At 38.0% G+C, this 13665-nt stretch overlaps 2 protein-coding genes across 2 annotated transcripts in view; one reads left to right on the top strand and one right to left on the bottom strand.

Moving 5' to 3' along the window:
• The first annotated feature begins 2525 nt into the window (after nucleotides 1-2525).
• Nucleotides 2526-8413, top strand: LOC146486113 (uncharacterized). The gene is made up of 5 exons (XM_085098417.1): nucleotides 2526-2695; nucleotides 3551-3913; nucleotides 6109-7747; nucleotides 7991-8088; nucleotides 8123-8413. Exons 1-3 carry the CDS (start codon nucleotides 2590-2592, stop codon nucleotides 6186-6188), a joined length of 549 nt encoding a protein of 182 aa, XP_084954543.1. The 5' UTR covers nucleotides 2526-2589; the 3' UTR covers nucleotides 6189-7747; nucleotides 7991-8088; nucleotides 8123-8413.
• A 34-nt stretch (nucleotides 8414-8447) lies between these two features.
• The window catches only part of LOC146486109 (fibroblast growth factor receptor 1-like), a 63989-nt gene continuing 58771 nt past the window's right edge, over nucleotides 8448-13665 (bottom strand). Inside the window, exons 12-16 of the mRNA XM_085098201.1 lie at nucleotides 13475-13545; nucleotides 12818-12858; nucleotides 12352-12451; nucleotides 11254-11353; nucleotides 8448-9264 (exon numbers count right to left, since the gene is read on the bottom strand). Of these exons, the coding sequence (XP_084954327.1) occupies nucleotides 9232-9264; nucleotides 11254-11353; nucleotides 12352-12451; nucleotides 12818-12858; nucleotides 13475-13545 (345 nt within the window). The 3' untranslated portion in view covers nucleotides 8448-9231. The remainder of the gene's footprint in view (nucleotides 9265-11253; nucleotides 11354-12351; nucleotides 12452-12817; nucleotides 12859-13474; nucleotides 13546-13665) is intronic.

Genomic DNA, 13665 nt, shown 5'->3' with positions numbered 1-13665 from the left:
CATTGGTGATATAGCCAGAATGTAGCCTTTATTTTCGTTTTTGTTTCTGCAAAATGAAATATACGGAAATGCAGCCTCGCACATAAGTGTGTTCGGCTAAGGTACAATTCCAAATTGTCAATCCTGACCTGACCTCCTTTTCTCCACCGACTTGTTTATTAATAATTAATGCCCATTTGCACAAAGGCCTTATGGATGCATGACTCCGGCTTGTTGTATTCATAATTTATTGAGGGGCTGGTTATGAAACTTTGCCATGTTCAAAGTTAATAACAATGGTGCTGCAATTTAGGTTGGAAGGGTCTGGATGGGCCGTGACCGTGCACAATCCTTTGTTTTAACGTTCACACTACAGCTGAATATTTTAACCGGAGCGTTTCTATTGACCAGTTGCTCCAACACATTTCAAAATCTATTGTGGTTTGTGCACGGTCAAGGCCAAAAATGTTAACAAAAACATATAACAAAGAAACTTGTTTGGCTTCATAACCATTCTCCCATATTAACATTGTTGTATTTAACAAGCCAAAAAAAAAAAAACGTTAACCGTGCTTTGTTCTGCTGTAAAGCACGCGAGGACTGTGTAGGGTATAACAGTGTAGATCAACTATTTAATCGTGAAATTTCTCTTTTCGTTTGCGAAATTAAAAAAGCCAGATTTCTAATGATCTGGAAACTGTATACGCACAAAAATTACACTAAAGCAGGTGAAATGTTTGGCGCATGAATAATAGGCGCAGTCATATTGATTTGGGTCGTAAATTTTCTCCTGCTGGTGGTTGATTTGCTTTCTGGCTTCTCCCAGCTCTTTCTCCAATATTTTGAACCGTTTCTCTTCCCTTGACAATGATTGCTTGAGGTAACTACCTCCGATATTTTGTTCTGTCATGGATCTGAATTCTGCTACGACGTCACTGCTTATTCAGTGATTTGCATATCGACCAACATTTCTTTGAAAGTTCCGATTTCTCTTTCTCCGATTCTTTTGATCTTCCTCGATCATCACGTTCGCTTGTTTCGACGCTGCCTGGTCATCTTCTGTCGAGCCATGAATATGTATCTGACCATTCTCGAGGATCATGCAGTTTGTTATACACACCACTTTCATCTGTTTCAATTGCTCCAAAAATGTGCATATTAACAATATTACAAGCCTAAGGCCGTTTATTACCATAGATTCCTTTAAGACTGGTTTTCACTAACGACGGAAGCATAGATGCAGGCGCAAGCGTAAGCATAAGAATACTTATTTCACCGTAAAAACGGCCTAGATGCAAGCATATTCACAAGCGCAAGCACAAGCACAAGCACAAGGATAAAAAATGTTTCCTTTTCTTATGCTTGGGTCCCGTTTTACTTGACATAAAGCTCTTATACTTGTTCTTGCGCCGCTAGTGAAAACCAGGCTTTAGAAACCGTACCAACATACAATGATTACACCACACTCTTGGCCTTCTTACGGTAGTCTTTTTTTAAATCAAGGCATGGCCGATTGTGATAACCATGAAGAGCCCTTATCAGGCCCTTGAAGTTAACAGGGTAGAGATTTAATTAGTTCAAAAGACATTGACTTTAAGATTTTTGTAAGATTTCCTCCTTACTCCTAACTAAAGTTATTTCAGCTGCCCCTTTGATTGCAGTCGAAACAGATTACTGGAGTCTTGTGAAGCCAAGACCATTTCAACCATCATTTTATTCGACCTTGACCTAAGTTGTGTGTATGTTTCTTCGCCAATCTTTTAGGAAACTGACCATACCAGAGATTCGGAATATTTGCCGTGTGTTCTCGTAAGTCATTCTCCTAAACAATTATTGTTTGTTCAAAAATGAGATTTTATGACTTCAAAAATAAGAAACAGATACAAGATGATGCCAAACTTATTTTTAGATGTTTTCCCTTCCTGTCACGTTTAATTTTTTTTATTTTTGATCCTGGCTGGGAACGTTTCAGTTTTGTACGAAAATATAAGTCAAACTTCAAATCGTTTCAGTTTCTTTGATTATGCACAGGGTATTTTCGGAGGAGTGTTGGAATGTGTAAATATACTGAAAAATATATATGATTTCAGTTTTCTATAGATTTTGAGATTGACGTCAAGATATAATTTTCATACCAAACGAAAATTTCGCTTAAATTTGAACATCATTCTGAAATTGTGCAATAACTAAAGTTTTTTTATTTATGCCGATAAAATAGATGATATTTAAGTTGACTAAAGGTGTGCACCTGTTTAGTATGCAACTCTCTCCTAAAGAATAGAGGAAAAATGAACACAATAGAGAGACAGTATCCTTATTCAAAGAAAACCCAATCTCTGAATATATATTGATTTGAAAATTGCAGTTAGAGAATATACCTACACCATTTTACATTGAAGAATTCCGTAATTTCAGTTTTAATGTGATTTATGACGTTATCAGATTACTCATATTTTATGAAAAAAGAAACATCAGTGCATAATCACGTAATTTTCAAATTAATGATTGACAGCGTCCCTTGATATAACCACTTTCTCCGCTAACCTCTCTCAGTATCTCTCATCTTTTTGAAGATTAAAGTGCTGCAAATTTGGATTTTTTTAAAGGAAAATGAACTCCTCTTCGAAGACTTACTTTGCAACTGTTATGCTTGTTGTGATTTTCTCCTCTGCAATTGTCAGCTGGTGCCAGATATGTGGAAAAACATCTGATGGAGGTAAAGGAGTTTCTTTTTTCTTATATGTAAACCGGCCCCTTTCCCTTTTTTGTTACAATATAGCTTCTTCGTTAAAACTGAGCGAGCTGAATCATAAATCTGGTCTAGTAAAATTGGTATTTATTTTCACGCCCTAAGCCAGTGTTAAAATGTTAAAATCCATCGTGTCAGGATTGCTTGAACAGGCTATGTCGTCGGATGATCAGCCCTTCAAAGGCTGTTGATAAAACTTGCGATGTTCATTATTCCAACCATGTCAGTCGGACAAATGGTTACTGAATGCGAGAATCATACTACCGCGTTCAGTTTTTATCCGTGATTTTTTTTGCAATGGAACACCAACAACTTAAGCACGACATAAAGCAAACTTCAAACTTCAGTGTACAGCGAGTCTCACTGGCAACGCTGACATGTAACATAAAAACATTTGGCACTATATCCCTAGGTGGTCCAATATATATGAACACGAAAATTTATTATTGAAATCAAGTGTAGGCCCGTAAAACAATTTCCTTCAAACAGTAATAAAATGTGGTTTCAACCTTAAAACTTGACATGAACGTGTTTGAAGTTTTATTCCCTGTCTCTTTTCTTTTGAAATACAATATTTTGTTTAAATTTCATGTACACTTACTGATGAAATAATGAAGTTTATCATGTGTGAGGAAAAAGTAGTTCGGAGTGTCGTGTGCATACTAGCTATGAAAGACTTCACCGTTCCCATAGTGTGAAATCTACAAAGAGTATATGAAGTTACTGACGAGAAGCAGTTATATTATTTAGGAAAATTCAGTTCAAAACATACATTACGAATAAATATACCCCTCTTAACAGTTTCTTTGCAATTGGTCTTAGTTTCGCCAACAGTGGAACTGTACGCCACCCAGCTTGATCACCAGTCCCATTCTAAAGGTCCAAAGCGTTTTGAAAACCTTGTAGTGGTTAGACAAGGTTCAAGTATTACTCTGAATTGTACTGCAAGGGAACCAGAACACAGATACCCAGCGTGGTATTTTAAAACCTACCTGCAGCCATATCGGATCGACTGGTTTGTCAACTCTTCAGTATTGAAAGTGCCCAATTGCGACAAAAAGTCTCGCAAGGTTAAAACATGCTTGCTGTCGTTGGTCAAAATACGTCCACGTGACCACGGGAAGTACTTCTGTCAGGCAGCTAACGAAATTGGATGCACTTTTAAGGAGCTGGAGGTGGTGGTTGGTAGGTAGCTCAATTTGATTTCAGTAAATAACCGACCACGGACGACCCCTCGTGATCAAACAGGCTTTTGTCCGATGTTCAGATTACGGAAACTCACTACGAAATACAAAATCAACATCCCTGATATCGACATGCATTCCGCAACAAAACAACAACACCCCCCTGAAATGTTGAACACAGAAAAAATTTTTCTACTTAACAATTAGATTATGAGCTCGAGATTTCTATCGCGTACTATCACACACAGAAATCGAGAGCGAATAATCTAATTGTTTTACTATAAATCTACTAGTCGTTCAAAACTTAACAACAAGACAGGTTCATGATTTAATTGAATAATGATATAAATACGTCGCATTGTATTGGCTTCTGTGTGGAGCCTTTGCATTTCATTTAAGATTTTATATTGAACGGCCGTCATTCGCTTGAAACTGAAACAAGGAGCCCACTTTCTTTTATTGGAAAATGACAATCAAAGATATACTGACGTAAGGGTGCCCTTTGGAAGCCAATTTTTTAAAAAGTTTTCAAAATTATAAAATTGCCGACTTTTAAAAGTGTCAAATGAAGAAAAAAATCATTTGACTCTTGTTCGACTCCTTTTCTTACCATTAAAAATCTTCATTCTATATTTCGTTGCAATTTTGGTCTTCTCTGGAATCGCCTCGACTAGTAATAATATCCGAAACTCCTCTTCACAGAGAATTGGAATACGCGACGAAGCCGCCGCCATTTCTTTGACAACTGCACACTGTTAGGCCACTCACTCTACTCACCATCTACTTATGAATTGTTTCATGCTTAGCGTGGGTATATCCAGTTATGGATGCACGCGGGAAGTTTGGAGAGTACGAGTGAAGCGTAAGAGTTGCTCGAGGCGTAGCCGAGAGCAACTCTAGCGTCTTGAGTGCTCTCCAAACTTCCCAAGTGCATCCATGCATAACTCGATATACGCACAGCTAAAAGTCTAAACTATGAACCAATTCTTTTATAACATAGTGAAAATAAAGTAAATGATTCCTGGAAAACAGGTTTTGTTCCCGATTAATTACAAAATTCTCTGTACAAAAAAAAAAAAAAAAAGACGAAAATGGTTTCTCATATCGCTTTAATCTTAACGTTTCATTTAGCTGCAAGCTCTTATAAATATACATTTTTTTTAGTGTTGACCCTATGTAAAAGATTTTTAATAACACAGCGCGCGCATGCTTCCCCCATCTGACTTGCACACGTCATCGGATGGACGCACGGCCGTGCGTATGTTGAGAAATGTACAATGATGACGCCAATAGGAATTAGATTAGGATGCACGTGCGCTATGTTATAATTAACAATTAGATTATGAGCTCGAGATTTCTATCGCGTGATAGTTGATGAGGGCGAAGCCCGAATCAACTATCACGCATAGAAATCGAGAGCGAATAATCTAATTGTTTTAGTATAAATCTAATAGTCGTTCAAAACTAAACAAGTAAATTATCTATTTCCTCATCGAGACACTTCGAAAACGCGAAGAAGCGGGCGCCATTTTGTTGAAAATCGCTACTCACTATCTATCACAGAATAGATAGCGAGTAGCGTAGCCAATCAGAGAACGGCATTCGTGATAGAACACTAGTAGATTTATACTAAAACAGAATAGATAGTGAGTAGCGTAGCCAATAAGAGAGCAGCATTCATGATAGAACACTAGCAGATTTATACTAAAACGAAATAGACCTAACTGACCAAACTTAAGACCCAATAAATGTTTGACCAATCCGAACTTCATTTGTTCCTAACACAGTTATTAAAGCCATGGCATAAACCTATTTAGGCCCCGTTTATATGGAGAAAAATTGTCCCGGGTAGAAGTGTCACTCGCCTACCCGAGCTACCCTGGGCGAGCCAACTTTTTCTACATTTCTTTACAAAACTTGGCGAACCGTTTCATGAGAAACAAAAAGTTGGCTCGGCTGGAAGGGTGACCCGCCTAGCCGGGTGACCCTTTTTCGATGGTAGGGTCACTCTCCTAGCCGGGCCAACTTTTCTCCATAACGGGCCAAGGACGTGATCAAAAATAACCAGATATTCAGCGGTAAGTTTTGAGCTCGCATATGATTAGCTTGCCGAACAAACTTTAGATAGAGTTCGAGATAAATCCTATTTAGTTTTGTGTGTACTTTAACTCGTTTTTGTTTTTCCTTCTTTATCAGATGAAGGATTGAAAAACAACGACGTTGGGATTCCTAGTCGTCGCCACCAAAATACCATTCCCGAGACAGAAGACCAGTAGGACTTGCTCACATCTCCTACTTTGCTTTACTTATCAAATGTAATCGGTTAATACATGTTCTGTGATTGATGATGGGCGAAATAAAAAAAAAAAAAATTTCGTATCGAGAAAACAAATTTCTCATTTCCAGTCGCTGTATTTTTCTAATAGTTAAAAGCTTTTTCTGTTTCTTTGTTCCGTGATACTCTTGTTGAGTATGAGTGGACGCTGGCGTCGCCAGTGTTCTTAAACTGATGCGAAATGATCATTGAAAACCCCCGAGTTAAAATGTAAAGTGGAATAAGACCCTTAAAGATTTGAAATAAGTTATCAAATGATTCAAAACTAATTAAGTCCTATATATATTTTTACGGTGTCTATGACGTAAAAATAAGTTTATCTTATTGGAATTAAGGCCTTTTGCAATGAGGATGTTGTGTTTAGTATTCATCCTCCCTTAGTTTAGTTTTGCAATGTCTTTTCTTGTCCCTGAGATATAAAAGTTTTTGAAAATTAGAAGCTAGTTAGAAATTAGAAAATGATGACATCATAAGTGGTTACAGCCTATCTTTGGAGAGAATGGGCTTAGTTAACTTCGAAAACTTGGAACTAGTATTGTGCCTAAAAAAATATGCAGGGTGATCTATATTGTGTAGTCGCTATTCTTCAATCCAGTCCCTTTCTCCGTTGAACCAAACATTCCCATTTGCGACTCTTTAATAACAAGAGATGGTCCTGTTTGAAACGGACTCAGTGCCTATATCGCACTTAGTCTCCTCATGAACGATCAACGAATGGGTGATGTTTGTCAAGCCTAAAAAAATTGGAATGCCATTCCCGTATGAGAGAGAGTATAAGTAATCGCTAGACACTAGATTTGGCGTGTTTTAGTTGTCTGTCCTTGATAACCAGCAGTCGCTGTGCGTTCGACAGCTCAGCTAATTATGGGCCTAGTAGGAGGTCACATGGGGACAGGAGAGCAATACTTAAGTGAAGATTAGTTTCATTTGTAGATTGGGTAATGACGCATCGTTGCTCGCGCAGGCGTTGTCCGACATTAAGTGGCTACAAGATGAAAACTTTTATTTATCTTTTATTGTAGTTTTATCTCTCAAATTTACATATTTTCTGAATGCTGCAGGAGTTATGATATCTACCCACTTAAATGCAACAACACTGAAGCCGTTCTTGAACAGATTGAGCTACTTACTTCAAACAAATTGGCCTTCTGTTTTATACAGTGCTGAAATCATATCAAAACGTCCGACTGTCGCATAGTCTAGCTTATACTCAGTTTAAGCCATCCTCACAACATCAACACATCTTCTTCAGTTATTAATTGGAAGAAAAATTAAAACACATCTTTAATTTCTAAATTCGTTTCTAGTCCATAATCCTGCCAGTCATTTTATATTTTTTCTCTCTGTTTTTTGCTAAGAAATTTTCTATGATATCATATAGTCTGAGTCAGTCATGCAGGGCTTTCAAGGTGGGAGGGTGAGGATGAAAAGGAGGGTGAAAAAAGATAAGAGAAGCCTAATAGAAGTGCTTTGATTTGTGCTTTCTATCTCCTATGCCCCGTTCACACCAAGGCTTAAACAAGTTTAAAAGCTGTTTAGTCAAACAAAGTTTCCTTTGCTTTCGGGTTTTTGCCGACTACAGATTTAGCACAAATGAAGGCATAGCTTAAAGTTTACTAGAATCCTATGTCAAAGCCAATGGTTCAGCTTTCTGTTACCAATCTTCATTTCGTTAAACCTGGTTTAATGAAACTTGTTTTGTTGGTGTGAATGGGGCTTACTAGTAACATAAAAATGATCGAGCGTTGGTCAGGAAAAGTTAAGAAAACTTTTAAGAAAATTGCTGACATTAAATGAACGGCCGCTTAGGGCAAAACTCTGCAAATTATCGAATAAATGAAGTGCTGTCTAAAGTCCTGGAGAAACCATTAGTAGTCCGTCATTGTTTTTAGGGATAGTAAGACGAGCTAAACACTCGAGAGAGCTTTTAGCGCATGGTCACGTGCTCACGTGAACGGCTCTCAGAACAGACATCAATTTTTAAAAACGCCGGATGAATTTGACCATAAACACAATAGACAAAAAGCACACTGGGTTGCATCTGACGTAGAAACGGACGACAATGTTAATATAGGAGATTGGTTATGAAGCCAATCAAGTTTCTTATATGTTTTTGTTAACATTTTTGGCCTTGATCGTGCACAAACCACAATAAATTTTGAAATGTGTTGGAACAAGAGAGGATCCTCTCTTGGTTGGAACAACTGGCCAATAGAAATTAAGTTCCGGTTAAAATATTCATCTGTAGTGTGAACGTTAAAACAAAAGATCGTGTACGTCGCGGCCCTTCCAACCTAAATTGCAGCACCATTGTTATCAACTTTGAACATGGCAAGGTTTCATAACCAGTCCCTCAATTAACTATGCGGACGACTAAAGAATTTTACTGATGAACTGAACGCTCCGTTTCAAGCTATTAGCATCAGGTTCTTTTAAACTACTAAAACTATGAGCAAACCTTTGTGTAAATGATACCGTAGGGCCCTCCTTTTTGTCGTAAAGCTCTACGATTATTCTCTGAAAATTCCTTAGAGAACTTACCGCAAGAATAAAATATGTCTACAAAGAAGCCAGTTTGCAAAGCTCGTTAAAGTGAGCCCAGCCAAATTAGCCAAATTAGGCATTCAAGGCGCAGTTCACAGTCTCGTCGGTTAACAATCGTGCTGAATCCCCGAGAAATGATCTTGGGAGAACCTTCGGGGGAAGAAGTGTTCTTAAAAATTAGTTTTCATCCGTGCAAGACAAAAACATAGTAACACTTCGATATTAAATGATTTGAATTTTCATGTCTGCATCGAAATTCAGTGACTAGCTGTGGGTTTTCATAATCGACGCTGAAACGTAAGGCATCCTGTGCTTCATCCAGTCAGCCCAACACCTAGAATTTAGTTGTTCGACGCTAGCCGATGAATGCCCTTCTATCACGCCTTCACCTGCTCTCCCCTCCCCTCCCATCTCCCCTAGAAACAGCTTATATCGAGGCTTCAGTCCTCATCGTTTATGTTGGCATAAGGTCTCTGAAACAAATGGAACGATAAAAATCAATAAATTAATCAAAAAATCAAGAAAGTTAATAAGCCGCCGAGGGATAACTTTTCTTTTGAGGAAAACAAGTCATTTCTTCATCTTGGTTAGTTTGATAGTCAACCCGTCTTTCAAGGTAATTCAATTGAAAACGCAGTCATGTGTTTGCAATCAAGATTTTCCAACAATTGAGTGAGTATCCGGGTAAACGTGTGTATGAAATTGTTTCAAACTTTAGCGCGATTCCATCTCGAATGCTTTAGATATTTCCACTTCTTCCTTAAATGCTTTTAAACTTGCATTAAAGATATGGTCCTGAGCCCGGTTTTTCGAAAGCCGATTAACGTTAATCACGATTAAAAGTTAATCGCTCGTTAAAAATAGCTTTAAAGGCTAATTTCAAGCTGATAGTAAAGGAATGTCTACGTCCAAACGGAGGGACTAAAATATTTTGGAAAAATCTTTACTTTAAATTACTTTATGTCTTCACCCCTTCTAACATAAATATTATTGTTGTGTGCTGCATGTCCCGGGCTCAGTTTGCTGGGCAAAGGATAACAAACAAACCATGATTTGGTGAAAATGGCTATGAGCAAAAGTCTCATAGCCCCTTTTACTTTTTATATAAACTGAACTAATGTATGGCTATGAACAAAGGCCCATAGCCACGCACCTCATTACAAGATCAGCGAAAGGACTACTACTGTCCTGAATTAACTATTAATGATTTTGCCCAGTAAAGGTGAGGGCAACCAAAACACAGGACTAGGAAAAGAGGACAGGGCCACAGGGCGGGTGGGAAAAATGAAAGGCGGCTGAATTCGTTAAGAAGTAATCCACTGACGAACGTAGTGCGTGTCTTGGTGCAAAGGTCATGAACGCTAGAGGGTGGTACAATATAGATTGTCAGGGCCCTAGCCCGTGACCCTGGTATCGTGACATTATGTCACACAATACAACAAAATTCCTAAAGAAACTTTAATCCTGAATAAAAAGACAAACCACAGATCGGATTGAAGACATAAAATCCTATTTGTAAACAAATATTCCCTTTATTTTTATTACTTTACTTTTATTACTTTACATTATAAAATTACTTTATTTTAAATCAAAGCTCACGTTAACCCAGAATTAAGTTAAACGGTGTTTGAATAACTGGGCCCTGAGTTTTAAAGGTCTTATACTCATGCAACATTCTGAATGAGTGTTCCCCTTGTTTTAATTGTTGGTGGAGTATTTGTTTTTCAATTGGCGCACCTCTTATTAAAAGACGACAGTATTTAATTCAAATTTCTGGCTACGAATGAAGAAATGGAATAGCCCGGCATTATTCCTTTCCGGCTGTCTATTGCAGATCGACCAAGATGAAACAAAACAAAACAAAAGCAATTTTATTTGTTTGATTATAAGTCATGGCAAACTCTCTCGACTTTTTACTCATAGATTTTCTTTTCACTATCCTCCATGTCGCGCTTTGCATCTTGACTCACGCTTCTCTCCATAAGCTCCAGTCATCTCGCTGAGAACCTTATTCTATCCAACTTTACAATTTTAACAAAATGGCGATAGGCCTAACACAACCACCAATATTATAATGCTTCAAAGATTTCGACGTGTAATAAAAACCACAATTATACAACAGTGTTTACTACGTTCCAGTCCAGTCCAGTCCAGTCCAATCCAGTCCATATATTACAATATGCCCTGACGAAGGGCAAAGACTCAAAATGTCTCTTTACGGTGGCTAAATTAACTTACCAAAAACAATCAGTTGGATAGTCAAACATTTAGCTGAGTGTTCTATCAGTCAGTCAGTAATTCAGCCAGTCAGAGTAGCGCGTCAGTCAATCGGATGGTCAGCTAGAAAGCCATTTGGTTGGTTGAGAAGCATAGTTAATGCATTAACTGAAACCAGTCTGTGAGAAACGGTGCATGAAAACAAACAAACAATCAAACAAACAAGAAGAACATTTGATACACACCTTGTATTCTCTTAAGTACGAATTTAACTGTTTAGTTATGGCAGCAAAGTTTGGCCTCATCAATGGATTTTCTATCCAACAGGAAGACATTAATCCGTATCTGCAAATGCGGCAAGAAAGTATGTTTAATTTTTTTGGCAACATATTCGCATTAACAAAAAATGTTATGTAAAAACAAAAACAGGAACTGAAAAAAAAAATCATGTATTCTAGTTATTGTTATTATGTTATTATCCTAGCTATCTTTGTTTGTTAGAGCGGTTTCCAATTGCGTGTCGTAAAACCAAAACCAAAGTAATTACTCTGGCCAATCGCCACAGAAAACAACGCAACACAACGAGTCAATCAGAATTCGAAGCAAATACATGTAACTGGCGCCAAGCGCGGGAAAACGCGTGCGGCCAAAACACGATTGGTTTTGGTTTGAATTCCCATTGGTTGAGAAAGTGGCCCGAGTTTTGTTAACCAATCACAGAGCGTAGCAATGCAAAATCAAAGCAAACACGAAATTACTTTCCACACTCAATTGAAAACCGCTCTAGTACTTATTCACTGGTATTTAATTACTGTTACTGTTTATTATTTGTAACTAGTTATTAGATTCATTGTACCTTAAGCAAAGTTTTGATATGTCCCTCTGCAAAATCTGGAACGGTCGGCAAATAGTGAAATCCCTGATCATCTCGGATTATTCCGAAATACGAAAACTAGAATTTTTAATTGGGCTCAATTTAAACTTTAGTGTAACATAGGCGATGCGTGACTAAACAAAGGATTGATTAATTGATCGGTAAATTGATTGAACGATGGATTGATTAATTGATTCCGTTTTTCCCAGTTTCTCGTGATCCCATGGAGATTCCCAGCTTCTTCGTGCCTCTAACGAGTGAAGACTTAATGCAATTGTGTGTGCCCGGTTTTCTCCCTTTGCTTCTGTACTGGTTCTCGTCAATTTTTTGCTTTTAAAATTCCCACTTGTCTCAACTCGAGTAACATTGAAATTGAACGGTCTTTCCATATCTGGACTTCCTACGTGGATTCGAAAATGTAAAAAGGCGATCTTGACGGGGACAATTGCATGAGAGTTATTAAACTTACAGCTCGTCTGAGCAATGTTCAGGACGGGCCATCCGGAAACCCAAAGACAGACAGGCGATAAGGTCTGGTGGAGTTCTTATGGTAGGGTATGGCTTCTCTCCTAAAACGGAAATAAGACACGTGATGTTAGAGCGGTTTTCTATTGAGTGTCAAAAGTAATTTTGCGTTTGCTTTGTTTTCGGATTACTATGCTCTGTGATTGGTTAACAAAACTCGCGCCACTTTCTCAACCAATGGGAATCCAAACCAAAACCAATCGTGTTTTCGCCTCACGCGTTTTCCCGCGCTTGACGTCGGTTACATGTATTTGCTTCGAATTCTGATTGGTTGGTTGTGTTGTTTACATCTGTTGCGATTAGCCAGAGTAATTACACTGGTTTTGATTTTACAACACTCAATTGGAAACCGCTCTATGAATGTGTTATTGATTACTGTTGATGACAAACAAATTGTCATAATCACTTACCGTATGTGGCGATTTCCCATAAAACAATACCAAAAGACCACCTACAAACCAAAGCAAAATTATATATACCAAACTGAATAAACGAAAGCAACAAATAAAAATTGCACCAAGGAACCTCCCCTTATAGACACCAACTTACGGACACATCCTTATTACGGTGAGCAGACATTGTAGAAATGTCACCAGTCTTTGTGTAAGTAAATATATGCATTTCGAACGTCACCCTTCTACAATCAGTTATTCCTGCCCCCTTTTGGTGTCAATGTTAAAGCGATGCGACTGTAACAACATTAGCTATATAAGAAATGCACTGGCAATTTTCTCCTTGATGATCGAGACACAATGAAATACATTCGTTCCATGTTAGTTTGGATATTTTATTCAGTAAAGGATAGTAAGTCAATATAGGGTCAATATTGCATGAGGATCATCCTGACATAGTACCGTCTCTATTACATTGAGCCTTTCGCGACTTAGACGTGTTACAGGCCGCGCTTATTTTGATCAAACTGAGTACAAAAATCAGTTTGGATAGTGTATTATTGACAAACATGTTGTTAGACTTTCAACTCGGCTCCAAAGGTACAAACTTGGCATAGTTGTGACCCATGGGATCTAAGTAATACTGATCGATGATTGCATGACAGTGTTACTTACACGTCACTCTGAGAGGTATACACTTGATCTTTCAAGGATTCTAAGGACAACCATCTCCAGGGGACTTTACCCTATTGAAGAGAACACGTGATCAGTACACCTCAACAGCCGGACAATTCCTGTACAAACATCATCAGAGAACTACAGTCGAACTTAAACTGCCACCCTCGGGGAATGGTTAAGTGACCGCT

This window comes from Pavona decussata, unplaced genomic scaffold, assembly GCF_977016875.1.
Source record: "Pavona decussata unplaced genomic scaffold, jaPavDecu1.1 SCAFFOLD_21, whole genome shotgun sequence".
Classification (NCBI taxonomy): Eukaryota; Metazoa; Cnidaria; class Anthozoa; order Scleractinia; family Agariciidae; genus Pavona; species Pavona decussata.
Note: the sequence above shows the minus strand (reverse complement) of the source record. Positions and strands in the feature narration are given on the sequence as shown.